Source organism: Papio anubis, chromosome 12 (assembly GCF_008728515.1).
Source record: "Papio anubis isolate 15944 chromosome 12, Panubis1.0, whole genome shotgun sequence".
In the NCBI taxonomy this organism is placed as follows: domain Eukaryota; kingdom Metazoa; phylum Chordata; class Mammalia; order Primates; family Cercopithecidae; genus Papio; species Papio anubis.
In genome coordinates, this window is record NC_044987.1 from 55,770,223 (window position 1) to 55,797,038 (window position 26,816).

Sequence of the window (26,816 nt, forward strand, 5' to 3'; positions counted from 1 at the left end):
GTTAGAAAATGTTTATTTTATTCATAGTATATAGGTCTATGCAAATGGACCCTTTTTATGAAATAATACCTTTCATGTCAATGATCTGTGCCTTTTACTTTCAATCATAAGTGGTAATTAAAAGAGCTAGATCAGGTTGGGCACAGTGGCTCATGCCTGTAATCCCAGCCCTTTGGGACGCCGACGTGGGCGGATCACCTGAGGTCAGGAGTTCGAGACCAGCCTGGCCAACATGGAGAAACCCCGCCTCTACTAAAAATACAAAAATTAGCTGGGCGTGGTGGCATGCGCCTGTAGTTCCAGCTATTCGAGAGGCTGAGACAGGAGAATGGCTTGAACCTGGGAGGCGGGGGTTGCAGTGAGCCAAGATTGCATCACTGTACTCCAGTCTGGGTGAGAGAGCAAGACTCAGTCTCAAAAAAAAAAAAAAAGAATTTGATCAGTGGTTCTCAGCTCTGGTTATATGTTAGAATGTTTCAGGATCTTTTAAAAAATATATAGATATATTAGCTTGACTCCCCTAGCCCCCTTAGGAAAAATCAGATTTAATTGATCTGGGTGTGGGACTGGGCATCAGGATTGTTTTCTGTAGTGCCATATGTTATTCTACTATGCAGCCAGGGCTGAAAACCACTCTGGATCAGTGGTTTTTAACATGTAGTCCTTGGACCAGCAGCATCACCATCACCTGGAATGTGTAGAAATGGAGACTCTCAGGCCTACCCTGGACATACTAAAGCTGACCAGTTTAGGGGTGGGGCCAAGTGGGGTGGGGCCAAGTAAACTGTGTTTCCACAAGCCTCTGGTCAATCTAATGCATGTTAAAACTTGAGAATCACTGCTCTAGGTCATCTAAGCATTTATAACAAAGCCTCCTTTTGCATAAGTCCAACCTTATGGGCTCCACAATGCTCCAGAATGGCTCTAGACTTGAAAGTAGCTAAAGAAGGTAGGCGGGGGAAGGGAAGAAGCTGCCCATAGTTGAGAAGTGCTATAAAGTATATTGGATATGTTACCATTTTGTAAATCATAAAATAGAATGAAAATGTATCCTGACTGGGTATGGTGGCTAATTCCTGTAATCCCAACACTTTGGGAGGCCGAGGTGGGCAGATCACTTAAGGCCAGGAATTTGAGACCAGCCTGGCCAATGTGACAAAACCCCATCTCTACTAAAAATATAAAAATTAGCCAGGTGTGGTGGCACGTGCCTGTAATCCTAGCTGCTCAGAGGCTGAGGTATGAAAATCACTTGAACGCAGGAGTGGGAGGTTGCAGTGAGCTAAGATTGTGCCACTGTACTCCAACCTAGCCATAGAGCAAGACTCAGTCTCAGAAAAAAAGAAAGAATGAAAATGTACCTGATTGACCATCAGTGCTTATTAATGACTGTTCCTTTCTACTACTAAATAACTATATATAGGAGAAAGAATAAGACAGGAAAGAAGCAAGTAAGGGATGGTGGAAGAAAGGTGAACAAAGAACGGCCACCAAGAATGGAATAACCAAGTTGTCCAGAGGGGCAGAAACCACCCAGAGGACAGTGACATTTAAGATACAGAACTTCTCTTTGCACATGTTTTGTACTTTAAAAAGTAGAGCACAGATGCTCAGTGGTACCATTCAGCATCTGTGCTGAACTTTTTACTTTTTAAGACTGCACCCTTGCAGCAGTACAGTAAGTGGGCCATGGATTTGGACTGCTTATGTTAAAGCAGCTTTGGCTTGATGCTCTGGACTATTTACTAACTTATGTAAGCCTCAGTGTCTGAAGTTATAAAATGGAATGAAATCACCTCTCTTATACGGTAGCAAGGATGAAATGAATGTGTGTAAAGTGCTTGATAGACAGTCTCATCATTCAACATTTTTTTTTTTTTTTTGAGATGAAGTCTCGCTCTGTCGTCCAGGCTGGAGTGCAGTGGTGTGGTCTCGGCTCGCTGCAACCTGAGCCTCCTGGGTTCAAGCACTTCTTGTGCCTCAGCCTCCCAAGTAGTTGGAATTACAGGGGTATGCCACTTGTCACTTTGGTCTTGGATTTCCAGCCTCTAGAACTGCAGGAAAATTAATTTCTGTTGTTTAAGCCACCCAGTCTGTGATATTTTGTTATATCATATATATATAGCAACACCTGGCTAATTTTTGTATTTTTAGTAGAGGCAGGATTTCACCATGTTGGCCAGGCTGATGTCGAACTCCTCACAGCCTCAGCTGATTCACCTGCCTCAGCCTCCCAAAGTGCTGGGATTACAGGCGTGAGCCGCCACGCCTGGCCTCAGTCAACTTTTAAAAAATGTATTGTGGCAAAATATACATAAGATAAAATTTACCAATAGTGACATTGTACAACCAACATCACTGTCTAGTTCCAGAACATTTCCATCACCCCAAAAGGAAGTCCCATACCCATAAAACAGTTAATCTCTGTTATGTACTGAATTGCCTCTCCCCCAGGATTCATATATTGTGTTGTCCTAACTCCTATGTGATTGTATTTGAAGATAGTACCATTAAAAAGTAATGTTGTTTGAGGACATAAGGGTGGAACCCTAATCCAGTATGACTGGTGTCCATATAGGAAGAGACACCAGGAGTGCTTGTGCACAGAGGAAAATCCACATGAAGACATATCAAGAAGGCAGCCTTCAGCAAACCTGAAAGAGAGGCCTCACCAGAAACCAATCCTGCCGTCACTTTGGTCTTGAATTTCTGGCCTCTAGAACTGCAGAAAAATTAATTTCTGTTGTTTAAGTCACCCAGTCTGTGATATTTTGTTATAGCAACTCATGTAAAATAATGTATTGTCCATTTCCTCCCCACCCAATCCTGGCAACCACTTTCTGCTTTCTGTTTTTATAGATTTGCCTATTCTGGATATTTCATATACAGGAAATCATATAGTATGTGGCCTTTGGTGTGTAGCTTCTTTCACTTAGCCTAGTGTTTCCATCCATGTTATAGCGTGTATCAGTATTTCTTTTTTATGGCTGAAAATTATTCCATTGTATGAATATACCACATTTAGGTTATTCATTCATTCATTGATGAATATTGGGGTTATTTCTACTTTTTGGCTATCTATATAATGCCACTATGAACATTTGTGTACAAAGTTTTGTTTGAATACTTGTCTTTATTATTTCTTTGAGGTGTATATTCAGGAGGAAATTGTTGGGTCATTCTATGTTTAATTTATTGAGGAACCACCAAATTGTTTTCCATAACAGTTATACAATTTCACATTCCCACCAACAGTATACAAGGAGTTTCTCTATATCCTTGCCAACATTGTTATTTTTTATTTTCAAAATTTAGCCATCAAAAATCTTTTTAAAAAGTATATTAATTAGAGGTCTAAACTTTCTTTAGGGCAGTAGTTCTTTATTAGGGATTCACATCATAATTACTAGTGGAGCTTTTAAATATATCCATGACCAGGATCCTTCTTAGACTTTTTGAATAGAGGTCTTCAGAGGTAGAGCCCTGAACTAATACTCCTCGTTAAGAACCATTGCCAAAGGTAGTGGTTCTCAGCATATGGTCTGGATATCTCTGGGGCTTCACATCCTCTCAGGGGAATCCTTGAAGTTGAAACAATTTTCATAATACTAAGACAGTAATTGCCTTTTTCATTCTCATTGTCTCAAGAGTATATATACAGTGTTTTCCAGTCTTTGTGGCATGTGATAGTGCATCAGATTGAATGCAAAAGTAGATATGAGAATCTAGCCACCTTTTGTTAAGCCAGACATTAAAGAAACTTATAAAAGTATAAAGCAGTGTCACTCCACTTACTAATTTTTTTGTTTTGGGAAAAAATTATGTTTCATAAAAAGTATGTTATTTGTAACACATAATGGACGTGTCATTGTTTTTGTTTTGTGTGTTTTGTTTTTTTTTTTTTTGAGACAGGGTCTCGCTCTGTCACCTGGGCTGGAGCACAGTCGCATTATCATAGCTCACTGCAGCCTCAACCTCCCAGACTCAATCAGTCCTCCTGCCTCAGCCTCCCAACTAGCTGGGACTAAAGGTGCACGCCGCCTTGCTTGGCTAATTTTTGTATTTTTTGTAGGGATGGGGTTTCACCATGTTGCCCAGTCTGGTCTCAAATCCTGGCCTCAAACGATCCACCCGCGTCAGCCTTCCAAAGTGTTTGGATTACAGGCATGAGCCACCATGTGCGGCCTTGTCATTATTTTTAAGTAACACAAACATAGTTTTTATAGTAAACATTGGTAGATACAACCTACATAAACCAAATTTCTTTGAGATCTACAATAATTTGAAGTGTAAAGGGATCTTTACAACATGGTGAGACCCCCATCTATAAAAAGATTTTTAATTAGCTGGGCTGGGTGGCACATAGTTGTGGTCTTCGCTACTCAAGAGGCTGGGGCAGGAGGATTACTTGAGCCCAGGAGGTTGAGGCTGCAGTGAACTGTGTTTGTGCCCCCGCACTCCAGCCTGGGTGATACAGCAAGACCCTGTCTCAAAAAAAAAAAAAAAAAAAAAAATTAAGCAAATGCCAACTGTATCCCAATGGAAAGGAAGGAGACAAAAAGTAACTTTGATCCATTTGTTCTCTTACCATATAGTTGGTATTAGGTTAACCTTTTGATGTATTTTATTTCATTTCATCTTTATAATAACCTCCATGACATTTATATACTCACCCTCATTTTTGCATGGGGAAATTGAGGCTTACAGAAATTAAGAACTTAGTTTGTTCCTAAGTGGAGGAGCCATGATTTCAACTGAGGTCTTTAGACTACATGTTCTTAATCAGTACTGTAACCTTAAAAAAGTGAGTCATCTGGACAGGACTGGAGTCCAGGAAATTGTTGATAATTCAATGCCATAATGACTTCTCTACCTCTGTAGTATCAGGCCTAAGAAAAGGGAACCTTTGAAATATTTGTAGACTTGAATGACACTTCAGTGCTATGTAGTACATGTGACTGAAGTAAAGTACTGACATGTTGTTCTCTTTAGTGGTCCTCAGAGCAAGGACCTCTAAATATGAGAAATGTAAGAGGGGTAATCTCAACACGAGTAAGTGCAGTTGATAGAATTATATACCTGTTTTTGAAAGGTAGTTTTTTGTATAATTATATACCTGTTTTTGAAAGGTATCTTATTGAGACATAAGGATAAATACTCAATTAGAAAGAACGGATTTGTGACCTTTTAGAATAATGTTATTTTCTAAGACCCCATATCCAGTCAGTCAGTCCTGAAGAGTCCACTGTGGCAGGAATGAAGTGGCATTTCACTCAGGCAGGAGCCAAAGAATCATGTACTGCTGTGTTTACATAGAATAGACGAGGATAATTATTTTCTTGTAGTAATATTACAGTTAATTTAAAAATTTTTCTAATTAGAGCAGCTTACCCTCTCTAGTCCTTTTCAAGGATTTTCTTGTTGACAGAGCAAAAATATGTGACAGTTTTAAAAAACTGATGCTGTTATTGTCTAGTGCCTTCTGTGAACAATAATTTCACAGAACAGCAGTATTTTCTGTTTAGTAATTGATATTCTATTTACCTTCCTCTTCTACCCTTAATCCCATCCCAGTGCTGTTGCAAATATTCATTTGGGAAGCTGGGTGCCATAGTGTGCATGTGTAGTTCCACTTTCTTGGGAGCCTGAGGCAGGAGGGTCACTTGATCCCAGGAGTCCAGTCTGGGCAACATAGGAGACCCCATCTCTTAAAAAATGCAATTTGGGGATCAGCATATTTTATAGAAAATGAATTACTTATTTGACAAATATTGACTAGTATGTGTTGGGCATTGGATTAAGACTGAGGATGAGGATGCCATAATGAACCAATATATATATATATAGAGAGAGAGAGAGAGAGAGTGTCACTCATGAAATTTCCAGTCTAATGGAGATGGATGTTAAATAATCACATCAATTGATGTAAATGTTTTATTTTGAAAGGTGCTGTGAACAGTAAGTAGGACATGGTGTTATTAAAGAGCATATTGGTTTTTTCACCAAACCAACAGGAAAAAAAAAGAGCATATTGAGAAGATTGGCCTAGGAAGGTTGGGAGGTGACTGAAATCAAAGTGGAAGCTGGGAGGAGGCATGAGATCAGTTTGTGACAAGTGAAAGGACCAAATAAGCAGATGGATATATACTTTTGGAACTTAGAGAGGAGGGCTGGTTAGAAGGTATAAATATGTGTATGCAAGTAAGTGGTTAACTGAAATCATTGGCCAAGAGAGATCATATAAGGAAAAGTATCATGAGAAAAGTTAGAGGTTCTAGGAGTAACTTTGGAGGAATGCTACTGCTTAATGAACAGCTAAAGTGGCATGCAAAAGGAGGCAGAAATAGAGGTCAGAGCAGTATTTAGAAGGAAAACTAGGAGAATACTAGGAAAATAGTGTTAAATGTTTCAAGAGGTGAGGGTATTTCCATGTGTATCAGATAAAATCTGGTCACTGCTTACTGTGGTTACAAGGAAGGCCCTACATGTTCTGGTCCTTTCCACCATCTCTTACCATTGATCCTGCTACTGGCCTACACCTGTTCTTTAAATTCTTTAAACATGTCAGGCTCCTTCCTACCTTAGGACCTATGTGTTGGTGTCTGCTTTGCTAGAATGTTCTTTTCACATGTCATCTCCTCAGATGGTTAGCTAATGTTCCGCCCCCTTTAGCAGGATTGTTGTCAGACTCTGTCAAACTTGGTGTTTCATCATACAATTTAGATTAAATTTTGCTTGGGTCTCAAGTTCAGTTCCAGATAAAGTATTAAGAACATGTTAAAGGAAATTATTTGGCACAAGTTTTTGGCAATAAAGGTAAGAATTTTTAGAATTTAGAATGCACCCTCCCTAAGGCATCTTGACATGACTTGATTATTGAAATGGTGAAGGCTGCATCTCTTTTATAATCCCTTTCCACCAAGTGTATTGCATGATAGAGGGATAAGGGAAAGCTGAAAAGGAGGTATCTGGAATCTACTCTGTTGGGCAGGTAGAAATAATGAATGCAAAATATGTCACAGTATTGACAATCCAGTGAACACAAAACAATAGTAAAATAGACGATCATTTTCTGAATGATGAGAAAAGCACTTGGCAAAAACTTTTAAAATCCAGTTTAAAAGTTTTCTGGGAGTTCATTTAAGGTCAATGAACTTTTACTAAACTAACAGTAGAAAAGTGATATGGAGGTTGGGGGTGGTTTAGGAAGGGTGTAGTGAAAGTTGCTGATCAATCTTAAGCTGAATAAGTTCTTCCCAAACTAAAGAACAGCAGTTCCTCTGTTCTTTCAGAATGTTAAGATTCGCTGTGAAATTTCAGGGTCAGAAAGAATAAATGGCCAGGCAATCAGTGACCACTTTATATTAATCTATTTGCCATCTTGAGGGCTTCATAAGACTCTACACACTGGAAAAAGTGAACTTTGTAGAACTTTTTTTTTGCAATTTTGCTTTTTATTTTCCAAAGAGCCATTTTTGTAGCTATCTTGGTTGATGTGTATTGAATGTACTTTTGTTATACTAAACATTAACTCCAAGCTCATGGATTTTCCTTATATAGCTTTCCTGTCTTCATAATTTGGCACAAGAATGATTCTTAGTGCCGAGTGTTTTCTTTTTCTCCTGGTCTCTTCTCAGAGCCATACTGGCCTTTCACCTGGTTTTGTATCTTATTTTTGAAATGGCCTTGTTCTCAGATTTTATTTTAAATGTTGGTTGGTTCAATCTTTGCTGCAAATGGCTTCCATGTCTGTGGAAGATAGGAAAAAAGAAAGAAATCAACAAATTAAACTAGAAGTGATTCCACAGGCACCTAGAGACAAAATTATTGCAAAAGATAATAGAGATCAATGCCAAGCTGCCCCCAACCCCAATTCCTATAAGAATTTGAAGACCAGAAAAGCTAGATAACTTGCTAAAGATTACAAAGTATTGATGAGAATATGTCATTCTCATTATTTTCATGAAGATAACGTTCTAGAGAGCTGTATTTTAACACATAAAACAAGCTATTCATAATATGCCAAACTGCTTACCCTAGTTATCTTTGAGAAGGGGGAATATACTAAAAATTTTTCTTTCTAATTTTCTGAGTTTGCAATGTTGTTTTGAGCATCATTATTGTTAATATCATGGTTAAGGCTATGAGCATTAGAGTCAGAAATGTGGATTTGAGTCTGACTTCCATTTACTAAGCTATGACTTTGACTTTTGGGAAAGCTGCTTAACCTCTCTGAACTGCAGTTTCTTATTCTGGAAGATAAATGTATGAATACATACTTAGATTGAGTTAACTATGAAGGGATTAACTCTAAGGTTCTTGGCCATTTAGTGCTTGGCCCATGATGATCACTCCATAATGGTGGCCACTAGTACTGCTACTGCTACTGCTACTATTACGTATAATAGAACACTTGATACTAAACAATGTCTTTGGATACTGACATAGTGTGATCATTATTGAATTATTTAAACATGTATCTGCTTAAAGATTAGATGCTTTCTTATGCAATTTTTCAACATACCTTCCAGTTCATTTTATTACTCTGTAACTTCAGAGGAAGCACTGTGGTCATTAGTTCTTGCTCTATCAAAATGATATTTAGCTCTTGGATACCTCAATCAGAGCCTGATCCTTACTATAATTGAAATAAAAGTTATTGAGCCTTTTCTGCATTTTACACTAGAGACCTTGCCCTGTGTTGCCAGGGAAAATCATTAACCATTGTAAAATTTAAAAATTCCTATTGCTGCTCATCTTTGAGCATCCTATGCTCCATAAGTATACATACAATTTATTGTGATAAAGTACCAGAAATGTCATTTTACTTATTTAGATGTACTATACTATTGCCAACCTACCTAGAGATGGCACAGTCAGAGATTGGAAACTTAGGGCCTTCTAATTATTGAATTTATTGTTTGGACCAGACCTGGATTGTTTGACCCCTTTTAGGTACTGAGAGAGCCTCGGTGACATATATCTGAGTATTTTTCTGTGTTTGTAATGTTACTGTTTGTGAGGATGTGCTTTTTAGTTTACAACTGAGGAAGCCTATCATCATCATTAGTACTCATTCATTCAGCATGAGCACCTGTTTTATCTTAGGCACTAGAGATGCGAATATGAATAAAACATGGTTCCTGTTCTGGAAAATGTTATAGTTTTTTGGGGGAGAAAGATAAATAGTTACATTTCAAAGTGATATGTTCTATATAATAAACATGAAAAAGTGTTATCATAATATACAAGAAGGAGCAATAAATTTGGGGCAGTGGTAAGGATTCAGAGAGGAAGTGACAGTTGAGCCAAGTCTTAAAGGATGAATGGGAATTTTCCATTTGGAGGGTAGAGGAGCAGTGGAGGAGGCAATACAGGGTAGGGAACAGCCTATGCAAAAACCTAAGGGCATGCGTGGGGCATGCTAGGAAAGGAGAAGGTCTTCAGAGTGGCTGGAGGAAAGGGTGTGTGGGAGAGAACTGAGTTGAAATTAGGAGTTGGAATTTTATTCTTTGGTACTAAGGAATCATTGAAGATTTCAAAATTAGGGCTGACATAATCAGATTTGAGTTTGGAAACCTGTAGTTTGGGACTGGAGGAAGACAGGTGCCAGACACCAGTTTAAAAGCTGTTGTTTTCTAAGCAGGAGACAAAGGTTTACACTGACAGTAGCTGTGGAGATAGAGAAGAGCTGCGAGATTTCAGAGTTTTCCGAGATGTAAACAACTAAATTTTGTGATCAAAATGATAAGGGCCATGTGATAAGTTGGGGAATGTGGGATCTGTCTTGGTTGAGTAGGTGGATTAACTGAGATTAACAGAGCTGGAGGAAATATAAAAATAAAGTCAGGACTGTTCATTTTGTCTTTTGGGGAACAGGATCAAAATTTTCATTTTGCACAAAGTAGGTTTAGTCTTTTCAGAAACATTCTAGTAGGCAAGTCTGTAGCTGAATCTTGGAAGAAAGGCAACCATAGTAATATTTTTGAGCTCCTAGTGTTTATTTTTTCAATAAAAACTAAGGTTCTCAGAGGTTAGCAGATCATGGTCTTAGGAAGGTAGCTGTAGAACCAAAATATAAATTCCTAAGCTTCTACCAATTGGGTCTTACTGAAATGGCAATTGAGAGAAAAATAAATCCCTTGGTTTTTACCATAGTTACTTTGTTTCCTTTCCCAGAGTATATTTACTAAAAAACAAACAAACAAACAAAACTAATATATAGATACATAATCCATCTATTTTCTACACTAAGTTTTCTGATCTTAATATTATTTGGCTAAATGACAGATTAGGTGTGCTCAGGATCATAGCTAAGGAACCTCAAACAGCTTGTTTTGTTCTAACAAAACCTTAACATTTAAAGATTAAGTCCTCAAGAAATATTTATTACTTCATACATGCTTGATCTAATCTCAGCTGTTACTTGGTTTGAATGTGAGGGAAACAATAAGTATTAAAGAATGACAGATATAGTGTCTACTTCACTATAGGAATTTAAGAATAAGGGATTTTTCTCCCCATTTGGATGGTTGAGCTATAGTCCCCTGGAATCAAGGGAATAAAGTAGTTCCTCAAAATCTCTCACCTCCAAATTTCAGGGGTCATTCGCCATTGATTGAAAGACTTGGGTGGTTGTGAAGGACTTGAGTGGCCCTTGAACAAGGTGAACTGCTATATGTATCTGATGTTCTTTTTTCATGTGTTTAAAAAATAAATGAACACACTTTATCTACATGAAATTCTAGTTTTCGCTGTTATTATCTAGGTTTTCTGTGTGGTTTCTTGGGCTGTGGTGTTTTTTTCTTTACTTTGTTCTTTATTGCTGTGAAATGTAGTTGCCTGCTATTTAAGGCAGCTGCAGTAGAGTGTACCCAGAAGTGGTTATGTTTCTATATTTAGTAAAACCATAGGATTTGTGAAGCAGTTGCAGATTCCTTCAGGATAAAATGGTTTCTATAAATGTAACTTTTTTTTTCTTTTTTCTTTTCTTTTTTTTTTATTTTTTATTTTTTTATTTAGACAGGATCTCACTCTCGCCCAGGCCAGAATGCAGTGGCATGAACATGGCTCGCTGTGGCCTCAACCTCCTGGGCTCAAACGATCCTCCTGCCTCAGCCTCCCAAGTAGCTGGAACTATAGGCACAGGCCATCATACCCAGCTATTTTAAAAGATTTTTTGTAGACGTAAATTTTCACCATGTTTCCCAGGCTGGTCTTGAACTCGTAAGTTTAAGCAGTCTTCCCAGGAAGTGCTAGGATTACAGACCTGAGCCACTGTGCCCAGCCTCAATGTAACATTTTTAATGAAACTATTATTATCACCCATTAGAGAAATATATAGCAGCAAATATGTGTGAGTCTGTGGACAAGACAGAGGCACACGAAGCTTGTTTTTATTTCCTTAAGAGCTCAGTGAATATTTTAAATCCTTAAAATTAATCATGTGAATTCTATTTTTATTCTCTTAATCTTGAATTGCAGAGCTTTTACTCAAGTGTTTACCTTTGGTCCGACCTTCCGAGCTGAAAATTCTCAGAGCCGGAGGCACCTGGCAGAGTTTTATATGGTAGAAGCAGAGATTTCTTTTGTTAACAGCCTTCAAGATCTCATGCAGGTAGGTACACAAGTTTTAAAATAGCAGGTATCTGTGACATTAAAATGTTTCTGTATATATTTTTACCTCAGACATTTATGTGTTACAGGTATTCATAAAGTGAAAAGAAGGGAGAACTACTTAATAAACACTTACTAAATGCCTTTACTGTAATAGTTTAAAATATAAGAGTCAGACAGATTTAAGTTTATATCCCAGCTCTGCCATTAGCTTTGCTGTGAAGTTCCCTGACTTTCATGATCTTTAGGTTCCTCAACTTTAAAATGAAAAATATTATACTTACTCCTAAGGTTATGTGAGGGTAAATGGAATTGTGTATATAATATAAAGCACATAGCACGAGGTGTGGAACACAAGCAGGTTCACTAAATAGTAGCTCTGATTTGCTAGGAAAATAAACCAAGCATCTTTATAATTATATAAATGTCTGTAATACTTACGTAAACCCCTATGTAGCTATATTAGAAAGCATCCACAGGAGCTGTCAGCTCAGTTAAGCAGGGGATAAGGCTGGAGAGAAGGTCATGGTCAGGCAGCAGATCATGAAAGACCTCGTGTTTCAACGCCATGGTAAGGAGTTTGAACTTTACCCAAAATTTAAGGAGCAAGAGTTCTAAGTTGGAAAATGAAGGTCAGAGCTGTATTTTAGACACATCTTTTTAGCAGCAATGTGAACAATGATTTAGAGGTAGATGAGAGTAGAGAGGCCTTGTTAGGAGGCTGTAGACATAATCCAGACACTGTACACCAGTGGAATTGGATGGGCCAAGATTTGATGCTTAACCACTCACGTGCTATGTGACCAACTTAGACAAAGGACTTAATCTCTCTAGGCCTCAGTGTCCTCATCAAAATTCCAATACATAGGAATAAAAATTCCTACTTTATAGGCTACTTGAGAAGATTGGACAGATTATATATATAGTATGTATCTATTATATACATATATATGAAGTACTTAGCATAATTTATGGCACTTAATAAATACCCAGGAATTGTTAACTGTTAAATTATGAATTGTCTATTCAGAAGCATTGTGGTTACTATCTTGTTTGGATTTGTAATTATGGGATGTTTATTTTAGTGATTTTCATCAGCTCTCGTTTCTATTCATTTATATGTCTTTCTACTCTTACCCAGTAAATGACCTATTTCCACTTAAAACATAAATACCATATATATCACAAATAGAACAGACTAATTATTTTATTACCCTGTCTTGAGTTGGATTTCCTAGTAAACAAAACTCTAGGGCAGAGATGTGTGGGCAGGGGCGTTATTGGGGAGTGCTCTTGAGAACAGCATTCGTAAGGAAAGGAAAAAAGTCACGTTGAACAGTAGGAAGAGTGAACTGTGATGCACTTACAAACAGAGGCCTTAGCCTCTTCTTGGAACTGGAATGGTCCTTTCCAGTTGTCCCATCGGAAGGCAGGGGGGTAGCACTTTGTGCCTTCCCATATCAACCAGTCATTGGACGTGATTAGCCACTGGAAGGGGCATAACCTTGAGTAAGGCAGCACCTTTGGGTCTTGACAGTTCCTGATGAAGCACTCAACTATAAACCGTCAGCAGTTAATAATATTCCTGGATTCTTGTATAGGGCACCTGGCCCTGAAGGGGCATTCTGACCACACAATGTAGCATTTCACTTCCATACCCTCTTCACACTTCCCACTGAGCATTTTGGATCAGTCCCCATGAGACATTTTTGGTTATCCCTATTAGGGAATGGGCAGGGAAGGGAGAGAGTGGTCATTACTAGCATGTAGTTGGTAAAGGCAGGAGTGCTATTCAGCAATCTGAAGTGCACAACCACCTTCTCCCCAGTAATTAGCTGGCCCAAAATATCAGTAGTGCCGCTGTTGAACAACCATATTCTGGACTGTAGGAATTCAGGATCTGAGCTTCAGAAGGAGTCAGTGTGCATTCCTTAAGTAGCTTTCAGTGTGCATTCATTAAGTAGCTTTCACCTCCTAATTCTTTATTAGTTTTTGTTCTACAGTTATATTTTACCATATGACAGGGTTACAAGATATTGTTTATTTTTCTCAGTTATATTAGTAAAAACATTGAGGAATAAATAGGTTAAGCTACATACCTTTTTAGTAAGTGTGAGCAGAATTCAGTTACAGATTTTCACCTTTGCATTCAGTCAACAATGCCATGAAATTATTTTATTCTGCTCTAAATATTTCAAATGGAGCATTTCAGTCTAAACTTAATGTTTATAATTAGTCATTTCTTTATTTCATTTTCTTTTCCTTTCTTTCTTTCCTTTCTTTTCTTTTTTTTCTTTCTTCTTTCTTTTTTTGAGACAGGGTCTTACCCTTGTCTCCCAGGGTGGAGCGCACTCTTAGCTCACTGCAGCCTCCGCTTCTGGGCTCAAGCCATCCTCCCACCTCAACCTCCCGAGTAACTAGTTCTATAGGCACACACCACCATGCCCAACTAATTTTTTGGTAGAAATGGGGTTTCACCAGGTTGCCCAGGTTGGTCTTAAACTCCTGAGCTCAAGCCATCCGTCTGCCTCAGTCTCCCAAAGTTCTGGGATTACAGGCATGAGTCAGCATACCCCACCTCATTTTCTCTTTTTCTTCCATTTCTTCACTTTGTTTTTATCTGTAGATGTCTTGACTGATGGATTTTTAGGCTAGTTTCTTAAGCTTTGGTGATTAATGCCCAGGAATACTGTGAACCAGAAGATCACACATTTTATTTAGAGCATTATCTTGTACTACCTTAGCTGGTGTTATCTCAGATATATTCCAAAATAAGTCGGGAACTAATTAAAAAGGGTTGGACTACCCCAGAGAGATCAGTGATCCCAGAGAAAACAGTTACTTGTTCAGTGGCTTTAGATGCTGTGGGCCTGGGCAAGGCTGTAGCTTCAGTGACATTACTCCCTGAGACTTGCATAATAGCTATCTGAAGCAGTTTTGATTTATCCGTTCACCAGTTGAAGGACATTTAGTTTATTCTGTTTTTGAAAGTAACAAACAAAGTTGCCGTAAATATTTATGTGCAGGTTTTGTATGAATGTAAAATTTCATTTCTCTCTGTGTTTTTGTTTTTTGAGGCAGGGTCTCACTCTGTCACCTAGGCTGGAGTGCAATGGTGCAGTCGTAGCTCACTTCAGCCATGAACTCCTGGAGCTCAAGTGATCCTCCCACCTCAGCCTCTCAAGAAGCTAGGACTACAGGTGCTATTTTTAAAATTTTTTGTAGAGACAGGATCTCACTATGTTGCCCAGGCTGGTCTCAAACTCCTGGACCCAAGGGATCCTCCTGCCTCTCATCCTTCTAAAGTGTTGGGATTACATGTGTGAGCCACAGCCACCCAGACTGATTTCTCTTGGGTAAATTCCTAGGAGTGGGATTACTAGGTCAGTGTTTGATGTGATGTTTTATAGTTTTCATTATACAGATCTTTTATGTCCTTGGTTAAATTTACTTCTAAGTGGAGTTATCTCTTGGTATCCAGAAGGGATTGGTTTCCGGACCCTCCCCACTGCCCACCATTATGGATACCAAAGTCCATGATTACTTATGTTCCTTATATAAATTATAAAGGTTCTTTCATTTTATAGGAAGGAAATCTGTATTCCAAAGTGACTGTTCCATCTTGCATTCCTACAGCAATGTATGGAAGTTTTACTTGTTCTAGTTCTTCATCACTACCAAGTACTGTCAGGCATGTGTGGTGGTTTTAAGCCATTCTAAGAGCTGTGTATTAGTATCTCATTGTGGTTTAAATTTGCATTTCCCTAATGCTTATTGATGTTGAGCATCTCTTCGTGTACTTACTGGCCATCTATGTGTCATCTTCTGTGAAATGTATTTTTATTGCCCATTTTCCATATGGCTTGCTTGTTTTTTTCACTGTTGAGTTTGGAGAGTTCTTTATATATTCTAGCTACTATTCCTTGTTGGATGTGTGGTGTCTGACTGTGTTCTCCTAGTCAGTAGCTTGGCTTTTCTCTTAATTTTGATGACATCTAGTTTATCATTTTTTCTTTAATGGATTGTGCTAAGACTTGATTTTTGTGTCAAGTCTAAGAACTCTTTACCTAGCCCTAGATCTCAAGGATTTTATGATGTTTTATAGCTTTAGCTTTATGTTTTTCATGTAAGTCTGTGATCCATTTTGAGTTAATTTTTGTGTAACGTGAGACATAGAAGTTCTTGTCCCTTCGTTTCCTTTCCTCTCTTGTCTTTCCCCTTTCCTTTCTACCTCTGGATAACTTCTTGCTCCAGCACCATTTATTGAAAAGGCTGTTAGCTAAACTTCGTCTATTGAATTGCTTTTGGGTCTTTGTCAAAAATCAGTTGGTCTTACATATATGGATCTATTTCTGAATCCTCTATTCTGTTCCATATTCTATTTAATATTTTACCACTTCAAGTAAAACAACAGTCTTACTACTATATATTTCCCTTTGCCTTCACCCCTTTGTCTTATAGTTGCCATATGCATTACAAGTTCTATGTGTTAATTTCCTATTGCTGCTGTAACACGTCACCACAAACCTGGTGGGTTAAAACAACTCGAATTTATTATTGTATTCTTCTGGAGGTAAGAAGTCCAAAGTGGATTTTACTGGTCTAAAATCCAACGCTGCTAAAAGGTGTCAGCAGAGTTGCATTCCCCTTGGAGGCTTCAGGAGAGAATTAGGTCCCTTGCCTCTTGCATTTTCTAGAGACTACCTGCATTCTTTGGCTCACAGACCTTAAAAACCAGCAAGGTATCATCTTCAAATCTTTCTAACTCTCACCCTCATGCCTCCCTCTTTCACGTAAAGGATCCTTGTGATTACATTAGTCCCACCACATAATCTAGAATAATCTCATCATTTAAAGATTCTTAATCACACATACACAGTTTCTTTTACCAGGTAGGCTAACATACTCATGGGTTCTGGAATTGGAGCATGGACAGCTTTGGCAGAGGGATAAATATTATTCTGCCAATCACAATTCACATACGTTGAAAACCTCTGCTGATGTTTGAATTTTTGCTCTCAATCACCATATGTATTTTAAAGAATTTTAGAAGAGAAAAAAACATCTGTTGTATTTACCTACATTTGGTAGTAATAGTAAATTACTGTTTCTGTTGTTCTTTCATTACTCAAGTTTCAGATTTCCTTCTCTGGTCACTTTCCTTCAGCCTAAAGAATTTCCTTGAACATTTAAAAGCATTTCTGCTGGCAATCACTTCTCTTAGTTTTTCTTCATTTGATAATTTTTAAATGTTATTGTCATTTCTGAAAGATGCTTCCACAGGATATAGAATTTTGGCTTGACGGTTATTTTCTTTCAGCACTTTAAATATAGTCTATCTTTTGACCTCTGTAGTGTTTGAGAATAAATCCAGTCTTGAATTATTGTTCCAGTGTAAAGGGTCATTTTTCTCTGGTTTCTTTAAAGATTTTTTTCTTTGTCTTTGGTTTTCAGCTCATGGATTATGATGTGTCTAGGTATAATTTTTTTTTTTTCACTCAACATTTTTAATAATGCACATTAAAAAAAAGTATTCATCTTACAAATTCTTCTGCAATCCAAACATACAATAGCTTGGAAAACATTTAGAAAACAAAAGCCAATGTAAAAAGACAGATTAAAACAACTAGAACAGTACAGGTTTTATTTATATGGCTCGAATTTTACAGTTTTCTTACTGCATCATCAATGTCAGAAATCTGTTCCTTCAGCTGGCTCCATTGTTCTGGATTTAAAGAAATACCTTTTCTTCCTGGTTTCATTTCACCTTCAGGATCCATCCAGTATTCTCTAATATCAATTAGCACTTTGCCTTTAAAATCTCGAACGCTAACGTACCTCATTTTCCCAATCTGAAACATGTTATCATCTCTGCTGCTGCTACTCTGCTTAGAAGATGACAGAGCTTTCGAAGTTTCACCTGTCTTTTGCTTTTTTTACAGGTTTTTCTGGAGCAACTTGCTTTTTCCTCTTTTTGTCAACCTCACTGTCAGAATCACTGCCAGAAGAGCTTGAAGAAACAAGTTCCTTTGATTTAGGCATCGCTTCACTCGGCTCTAGCAGTCGAACACCTTCTTGCTCGTTCGCTCGTATAATTTTCTTTGAGTTTATCCTGTTTGTGGTTTAGCGAGCTCCTTGAATATGTCTTTAGCCAACTTGGGGAAGTTTTCAGCCATTATTTTTTCACATGTTTTTTTCTGTGCCTTTTTTTTGTCTTTTCTGCTTCTGGTACTCCAATAACACGAATATAAAACCTTTTGATATCGTCCCATGGTGCTGTGATGCTCTGCTTATTATTAATGAGTCTGTCTGTCTTGCTTGCTTGCTTTCTTGCTTTCTTGCCTTCCTGCCTTCTTGCCTGCCTTTCTGTCTTTCTGCCTTTCTTGACAGAGTCTCACTCTGTTGCCCAGGCTGGAGTGCAGTGGCACGATTTTAGCTCACTGCAACCTCCACCTCCCGGGTTCAAGCATTTCTCCTGCCTCAGCCTCCTGAGTAGCTGCGATTACAGGCACCCGCCACCACACCCGACTAATTTTTGTACTTTTAGTAGAGACGAGGTTTCACCATGTTGGCTGGGCTGGTCTTGAACTCCGGACCTCAAGTGATCCGTCCACCTCAGACTCCCAAAGTGCTGGGATTACAGGCATGAGCCACCATGCCTAGCTAGTATTTTTTCTTTCTGTAATTCAGAGTAGGGGGCATTTCAGCTGAACTGTCTTCAAACTTACTAATTCTTTCCTCTTTTATCTTCATTGTGATAATGAGCCCATCCTGTGAAATTTTTCTTTCACATATTTTCCAATTCTAAAATTTTTATTTATTTTTAGTTTCTTTTTCTCCACTGAGAAGTTCTATCTTTCTGTTTAAGAATGTTTCGTTTACCTGTGGAAGATGGTTATAATACCTGTTTTAAATTGTCAGATAATTTCAATATCTGAGTCTTCTGTGTATATATATCTATTGATTATTTTTTCTCATGAGAATTCATAAGATTTTCCTGGTTCTTTGTATGTCCGGTAATTTTTAATTATATCCTGGATGTTTTTAATGTCATGTTCTGACACTCTGGGTTCTGTTAAAATCCTTTGGAAATGGAATTATTTTTGTTGTTGTTTTTACCAGTTATTAAACTGGTTAGATTCAGACTGTAAGTTTTATCTTACTTTCTATTGGCGTTGGTTTCCACGTCAGTTAAGTTTTCAAAGCCTCTGCTATGCTATTTGAGTCTTTCTGATGCATGTGCTACTCATAGTTAGTCTGGAAATTGCACAGTGATTTATATTGTAGTTCATTGTCAGAAGCTTTCACTGGGCTTCTTTGGGTCTGTTTCACATATACATTGCTTGGAGGTGAACCCTAGCCTTGTGTTACTTCATACACAATTAGAGGGTCACCTTCTCCTATTCTTCAGAATTTCCTTCACACTGTCTGGCTACCTGAAGCCCCCCATTTTGGTTTCTCTGGCCAGAAAGACAGATTTCTCCCAGGTCTTAGTCGCCACCATGTTATTCATTTCCAGGTGACTGTGGCCACCATTGGGTCAAACTGGCAAGAGAAAACATTCAAAAAAAATATTAATAACGGGCTGGGTGCAGAGTGGCTCATGCCTGTAATCCCAGCACTTTAGGAGGCCGAGGCGGGCAGATCACCTGAGGTCAGGAGTTCGAGACCAATCTGGCCAGCATGGTGAAACCCTGTCTCTACTAAAAATACAAAAATTAGCCGGGCATGGTGGCACGCGCCTGTGATCCCAGGTACTCGGGAGGCTGAGGCATGAGAATCGCTTGAACCTGGGAGGCGGAGATTGCAGTGAGCCGAGATCGTGCCACTGTGCTCCAGCCTGGGTGATAAGAGCAAGACTCCATCTCAAAAAATAGTAATAATAATAATAGAGATTACCCACATCCACACTCTTCAGACAGCAGTCTCCCTTTCCCAGTTCCTCTGTTGGAGAAGCAGGTCTTGTCTTGGAGTTTTAGGTGCTTGTGCCACTCACCCTGACAGTGCCACTCCACAGCTGGGGCTACCTTTTGGCCAGGAACAGAAGAGAGAAAAGAGTGGGGGACAAAACAACCAAGGATTTTCCTGTAAACACCCTATCCTACAGGGACTTTACCAGACTAGTAGTAGGAGCTTTCTTCCAGAAGTTTTGCTTCCTGTGCCTACTAAACAGATCAATGTTTTACCCCCAAATCAAAACCAGGAGACAAAGGAGGTAAAAATGGAACTAAAATTCTTCTCCATTTCAGGTTATTAATCAAGTTGACTAGTTCCCAGTCCACCTATCATTGTTTATTTTTCTGAGTTGCTCTTTGTATTCTGACCAGAGTTGCGTTGTGTTGTTTTGTGTTGTGTTGTTTTTGTTTTACTTTTAAGTTCTGGGATACATGTGCAGAATGTGCAGGTTTGTTACCTAGGTATACATGTGCCATGGTGGTTTGCTGCACCTATCAACCCATCATCTATGTTTTAAGCCCCACATGCATTAGGTATTTGTGCTAATGCTCTCCCTCCCCTTGCCCACCATCCCCTGACAGGCCCCAGTGTGTGATGTTCCCCTCCCTGTGTCCATGTGTTCTCATTGTTCAGCTCCCACTTGTGAGTGAGAACACGTGGTGTTTGGTTTTCTGTTCGTTAGTTTGCCTAGAATAATGGCTTGCAGCTCATCCATGTCCCTGCAAAGGACACGAACTCATTCTTTTTCATGGCTGCATAGTATTCCGTGGTGTATACAGTATCCAGTCTATCACAGTATCCAGTCTATCATTGATGGGCATTTGGGTTGATTCCAAGTCTTTGCTGTTGCAAATAGTACTGCAATAAACATGTATTCATGTGTCTTTATAAAGTAGAATGATTTCAAATCCTTTGGGTACATACCCAGTAATGGGATTGCTGGGTCAAATGCTTTTCTGATTCTACATTCTTGAGAAATCGCCACACTGTCTTCGCAATGGTTGAACTAATTGACACTCCCACCAACAATGTAAAAGCATTCCTGTTTCTCCACAGCCTTGCTAGCATCTGTTGTTTCCTGACTTCTTAATAATTGCCATTTTAAGTGGCATAAGGTGGTATCTCATTGTGGTTTTTATTTACATTTCTCTAATGACCACTGATGATGAGCTTTTTTCCATATGTTTGTTGGCTGCATAAATTTTTAATTTGTACTGTGGGAGGCTGAGAAGGGAGGATCACTTGAACTTGAGAGTTCGAGACCAGTCTGGGCAATACAGCGAGACCTCATCTGTAATAAAAAACAAAAAATCAGCTGGATGTGATGGTGCATGCCTGTGGTCCCAGTTACATAGTTGGCTGAGGCAGGAGAATCTCTTGAGCCTGAGAGATCAAGGCAGCAGTGAGCTATGATTATACCACTGCCCTCCAACCTGGGTGACAGAGCAAGACCTTGTCTCATAAATAATTAAATAAATAACACTAATAATGACTGAAACATCATAAAATAGATCTGGTTGTCACTGGTATTTAAGTGTTTTCCTATATCTGACTATATTAATGTACTTCCATTGACAATTATGCCTTCACTATGCTTCCACCCTCAAGAGGATCTACTAGTATGCAACAGAGGAAGAGAAGATACCTGCCTTTAAGGCAGCCTGTACTTTATACATATGTGCACCTTTGTGAATACACCATTTAGAAGACCTAATACTGTCTCATTGATTTAAAACCAAGAATGTTGGTTGTGAATAAAAACATTTTAGAAATATTTTCCATTCCAGTCACTTTTTTCCTTCTAAGAACAAGTTTCTATTATGAGTCTCCTATGGGCACCCATGGAAGAATAATTTTTTTTGTTGTTTTTTGAGATGTCACCTGGCCTGGGGTTGCAGTGGCATGATCATGGCTCACTGCAGCCTCAACCTCGCTGGCTCAAGTGATCCTCCCAACTCAGCCTCCTGAGGAGCTGGGACTACAGGTGCACACACCACTATGCCCAGCTAATTTTTCTTCTTTCTTTCTGTGGAGACAGAGTTTTGCCATGTTGCCCAGGCTGGTCTTGAGAATAAGTTCTTATATACTGATTTTTGCTGTATGCTGCTTCATGTTATTTTTATTTTGGCCATTAGCAAAGCAAAAAATGTATATATTTATATTTAGATATATCATCATTTCTGTAATTTTAAAGTTGACTTTCATTTATCAGTGAGTGAATAAACCACTTTTCAAAATGTTCTTACTGTTGACAAGAACTGATGTTTGTTGTGTGCTTCTCTGAACCAGTACTAAGCTAAGTGTGACACATGGTTTATCTCATTTAATTCTCTCAAACATCCTGTAAGTTAGGTGCTGTTATTACCCTGATTCTACAAGTGAGTTTGTTGAAATTTGGAGAGACATTGATCAGTTATAGCTGTTCATTTGACATCTCATTTCTTTACCAGTATTGAAACTGTCAACATAAGATTAAAACATTTCCTTTTTTCTTCCTCCCTGCCACACACCAAGGAAATTGAGATGCCTGGAAAACTGAACCAATTTTTCATGGTACATTCAAGGATTAAAAGACTTAGTGGATTTATAGTTGCTAAAACCTGGAGTGCAGTCCTTATTGATACCTGAACGAGTTTTTCATGTAAAATTGCTTACGTGTCAGGTGATTCTGTTTCATTTCTCTTAGGTTATAGAGGAACTCTTCAAGGCTACAACAATGATGGTTCTCTCACATTGTCCTGAAGATGTTGAACTCTGTCACAAATTCATAGCTCCTGGCCAAAAGGTAATTAGTTTTGTGGATAAAGCCCAATACATCTACTGTTTAATGTGTTAATTATACATAATGAATAAAATTGTATTTTTAAAATTTATTTTTTGTCTTCTTTTTATTAAGGACATATTAGAACATATGCTAAAAAACAACTTTTTAATGTAAGTAGATGTTATACTTTCTTTGAACTTTATTCATTCTTTATCACTGTATTTATCACACTATATTATAATTTTTTAAATTTATATCTGCTTATATAGATCCTATATATATAGTGTGTATATATAGACACTCCCCAGATTCCAGGCAAGATCCATGTTCTAATTATTTTTATAGCTCTTATGTTTGGTTCATAATTGATAATCAGTGTTTCATCAATAAATTAATAAATCATAGCAAGATAAAAATCTAGTAATTATTAACTATTGTAACTATAATTCAAACTTGCACTAAACAAACTGTAAAAAACATGCTCGGTGTAAGTTACAGCAAGACAGGAATTCAGGAACAGAAAACTAAAAGATTACCACAGTGATCAGTGTGAGAGTTAATGATGATTTAGACTGTATATTAGGGTTCTCCAGAGAAACATGACCAGCCAAGTTTGAGGGCGGGGTGTGTGTGTGGAGAGAGAGAGAGAGAGAGATTGAGAGGTTTATTGTAAAGAATTGGCTCACATAATTGTAGAGGCTTGTTGCGTTTAAAATCTAAGGGAGTAGGACAAGCTGGAGAATCAAGAAAGAGTTGCCATTCAAGTCCAAAGGCAGTCTCCTGGCAGAATTCCTTCTTTTTCAGGGGGAGATTAGTCTTTGTCTTAGTAAAAACTTCAACTAATTGGATTTAGACCACCCACATTATGAAGGGTAATATAATCTGCTTTTTTCAAAGTCCATTGATTTAGACATTAATTTCATCCAAAAAACACCTTCATAGAAGCATTCAGAATACTCTTTGACCAAATATCTGGGCACCATGGCCCAGCCAAGTTGACACATAAAATTAACCATCACAGACCAGGATGGTGGCAAGAGCTCCTATTCTGAATATATTTTAGAGATAGAACAAACAGGATTTACTGAGGGCGAGAGAGAGGAGTTAAGGGTACCTTCAATGTTTTTTTTTCTCCTACAGCTGCAAAAATGAAGTTGCCATTAACTGAAGTTGGGAAATCCTTAAGAGAGTACTGGGGCAGGAGCTTTGAGAGGAAGGAGTGGTATCAGGAACACAAACATTAAGATTGAGATGCTTTTCAGACATCCAGCCATAGATGTTGGATAGGCAACTGAAAGTGTGGGTCTGGAGTTTTATAAGATAGTCTTGGGCATGAGTATATTGATAAAAGTGGTCATTAAGTAGATGAGGAAAGAAGTAATTTGGCCTTCTCAAGGAGTCTCTGCTGGTGACCGAACAACCAGGGAAGGATCTTAGTTTTCCAGCTCCTATCTAATGAAAAGATTCAAAATGCAGAAATAATATTCACAATTTGTTGAATATTTACCCAGACAGTGATAAAATTTACATACATTAGTAGCTCATTTTATCTTCAAAACTCCAAGTAGTTATTATTCTCATTCTACAGATTGAGAATCCCGGCAAAGAGGTTGAGTAAAAGATGAAATGGTGATTCAAGCTCATGTTCATCTGATTTCAGAGCTCAGACTTTTAGCCTGAGGTTTTCATATATTTGGAAAGGCACTGGAAGGGTAGAGTGGTTGTAGCTGCCCCACTATCCTTACGACTCTTACGTGTCACTTAACTCTTGTGCTTTCGAGTCCTTTTCCGTAAAATGTTAAGGTTGGAAAATGTCCTCTTGGGCTGTGCCATTTCAATCATTGTCATTGTCACAATCCATTCTGCATACTACAAGTCATAGTTGCAGTTTAAATTTGTGGGGAGAGGAACATCAGCAAGATGGTGAATAGAAGGTCCCAGCCTTCACCACAGAAAGTCCATTTGGCAACTAGTCACATACAAGAACATCTTTGTGAAAATCCCAAAACTTGGGAATGAAGTTGAGACACCCAGATGGACCACAGAACAAAAAGTGCATTAGAAGTGTAGGAGCAATGGCCTCAATTTGATTGAATCCTCCCTCCCCTAAGTAGGCACAGCACCACACAGAAGATTCCCCTGGGCACACAGTTAATACAGTGGAAAAAGAGACAGCTATCCAATTTCCCCAGCATTCTTTGATGCTTCCTAGGAGGCCCATTCCTTTCTCACAGGGAACCCTGGGGGTAAGGTCTGCACTACCAGGAGTCAAGTAGGAACAAAGGAGTGGGGCAGTGCTCACAGCAACCAGCACACGGATCTTGGTGATGGCTGTGTTCCTGCCAGCAGGAGCACCTGATCAGAGATACCAGCCAGTGGCATAGCCCATTTACAAAGTCCAGCTGGCTGCTGCAGAAACTCAGTAGGAAAGTCTATCTGGTTTGAGCCCCTGCAGGGCAGCCACCCCATCTAGCCTCAGCATCCACCCCTATGCTTTGCTCAGACAGGCAGACATCACAAATGTTTTACATTTGTGTAAGATACAAATGGCCAATAGGTTTATCAAAAAGTGTCCAACATCACTAATTAATAAAATGCAAATTAAAACCACAGTGAGATATCCCCTCACACCTGTTAGGATGGCTGTTATCAAAAAGTAGAATGAGACACGTTGGCTCATGCCTGTAGTCTTAGCACTTTGGGAGGCTGAGGTGGGAGGATCACTTAAGCCCGGGAATTCAAGACCAGCCTGGCCAACATAGTGAGACCTTGTCTTTACAAAAAAAAATAAAATAAATTAGCCAGGTGTGGTGACACCTGCCTATAGTGCCAGCTACTCAGGAGGCTAAGGTGGGAGGACTGCTTAAGCCCAGGAGGTTGAGGCTGCAGTGAGCTGTGATCACAGACACTGCTGTACTCCAGCCTGGGAGACAGAGCAAGACCTTGTATCAAAAAAAAAAAAAAAAAAAAAGTCAAATGATAACAGGTGTTGGTAAAGATGTGGCACTTGGGAACCCTTGTATACTGTTAGTGGGAATGTAAATTAGAAGAGCTGTTACGGGGGATAGTATGGGAGATTTCTCAAAAAACTAAAAGCATATTTACCATATGATTCAGCAGTCCTACCTCTGGGTACGTATCCAGAACTGAAGTCAGTATGTCAAAGAGATATCTGCACTTATATGTTCTTTGCAGGACTATTCATAGTAGCCAAGATATGGAATCAACCTAAGTGTCCATCAGTGGATGACTGGATAAAGTAAATGTGTGTATACACAGTGGAATACTATTCAAAGGAAATCTTATTTGTGACAACATGGATCAACCTGGAAGACTTAATGCTAAGTGAAAGAAGCTAGGCATGGAAAGACAAATACTGCGTGATTCACTTTGATGTGAAATGTAATAAAGTTACACTTAGAGAAGTAGTGAGTAGGCCGGGCGCGGTGGCTCAAGCCTGTAATCCCAGCACTTTGGGAGGCTGAGGCGGGTGGATCACGAGGTCAGGAGATCGAGACTATCCTGGCTAACATGGTGAAACCCCGTCTCTACTAAAAATACAAAAAACTAGCCGGGCGTGGTGGCAGGCGCCTGTAGTCTCAGCTACTTGGGAGGCTGAGGCGGGAGAATGGCGTGAACCCGGGAGGCGGAGCTTGCAGTGAGCCGAGATCACGCCACTGCACTCCAGCCTGGGAGCACAGCGAGACTCCGTCTCAAAAAAAACAAAACAAACAAAAAAAAACAACAACAAAAAAAAAAGAGAAGTAGTGAGTAGAATGGTAGTTACCAGTGGCAGGTGAGGGGTTCTTGAAGGGAATGGAAAGAAATTGACCAAGGGGTACAAAGTTTCATTTAGATCAGAGGAGTAAGTATTCAGGATTTACTGCGTAACAAAGTGACCATAATTAATTGTAATGTATATCTCAAAATTGCTGAAGGAGTAGATTTTAAATCTTCTCACTGCAAAAAAAAAAAAAAAAAATGAAGCATGCGAGGCGATAGATATGTTAAATACCTTGATATATTCATTCCACAGTGTATAATACCAAAATCACATCGTATCCTGTAAATACATAAACTAGTTATTTGTCAATGAAAAATTCAAACATTTTAAAATAAATGTATATGTGTGATTATTTGTTTGGTGTCTACTACCTCTATGAGGTCAGAGGCTGTGTTTAAATTGCTTACTATTATGCCCCTAGGACTTAGCACAGTGCCTCTAATAGACATTCAGTAAATACTGAGTAATTGAGTGCACAAACAAATGACTTGAGTAACAGTGGCTGTAAAGGTTTTCTTCTTTAGGCTGGATTCTCTCCTCAGGTCTCTTATTGGCTCATATCACTATTTACTTCAGTCACTGAGGGTTGTGAACCATGATTCAGCGAACCTGGATTGTAATCCTGGCCCTACCATTTACTAGCCATTAATGAGTAAATTAATATTTTTTAACAAGTATTTATTGACTGCCTAATAT

The 26,816-nt window shown here is 38.7% G+C and overlaps 1 protein-coding gene and 1 pseudogene across 10 annotated transcripts in view; one reads left to right on the forward strand and one right to left on the reverse strand.

The window, feature by feature from the left end:
- The window catches only part of NARS2 (asparaginyl-tRNA synthetase 2, mitochondrial), a 138,512-nt gene that overhangs the window by 76,246 nt on the left and 35,450 nt on the right, over window positions 1-26,816 (forward strand). For all 9 annotated transcript variants that reach the window (XR_002517133.1, XM_009186997.2, XM_009186998.2 and 6 more), the window contains 3 exons: window positions 11,485-11,617; window positions 22,259-22,357; window positions 22,469-22,506. Coding sequence is in view for 8 of the 9 variants with exons in the window: in XM_009186997.2 (XP_009185261.1) it covers window positions 11,485-11,617; window positions 22,259-22,357; window positions 22,469-22,506 (270 nt within the window). In the remaining variant the exon portion in view is untranslated. The remainder of the gene's footprint in view (window positions 1-11,484; window positions 11,618-22,258; window positions 22,358-22,468; window positions 22,507-26,816) is intronic.
- Window positions 17,234-17,699, reverse strand: LOC103877762 (annotated as a pseudogene). The gene has a single exon (XR_637578.4). The product of XR_637578.4 is annotated as an activated RNA polymerase II transcriptional coactivator p15 pseudogene (transcript).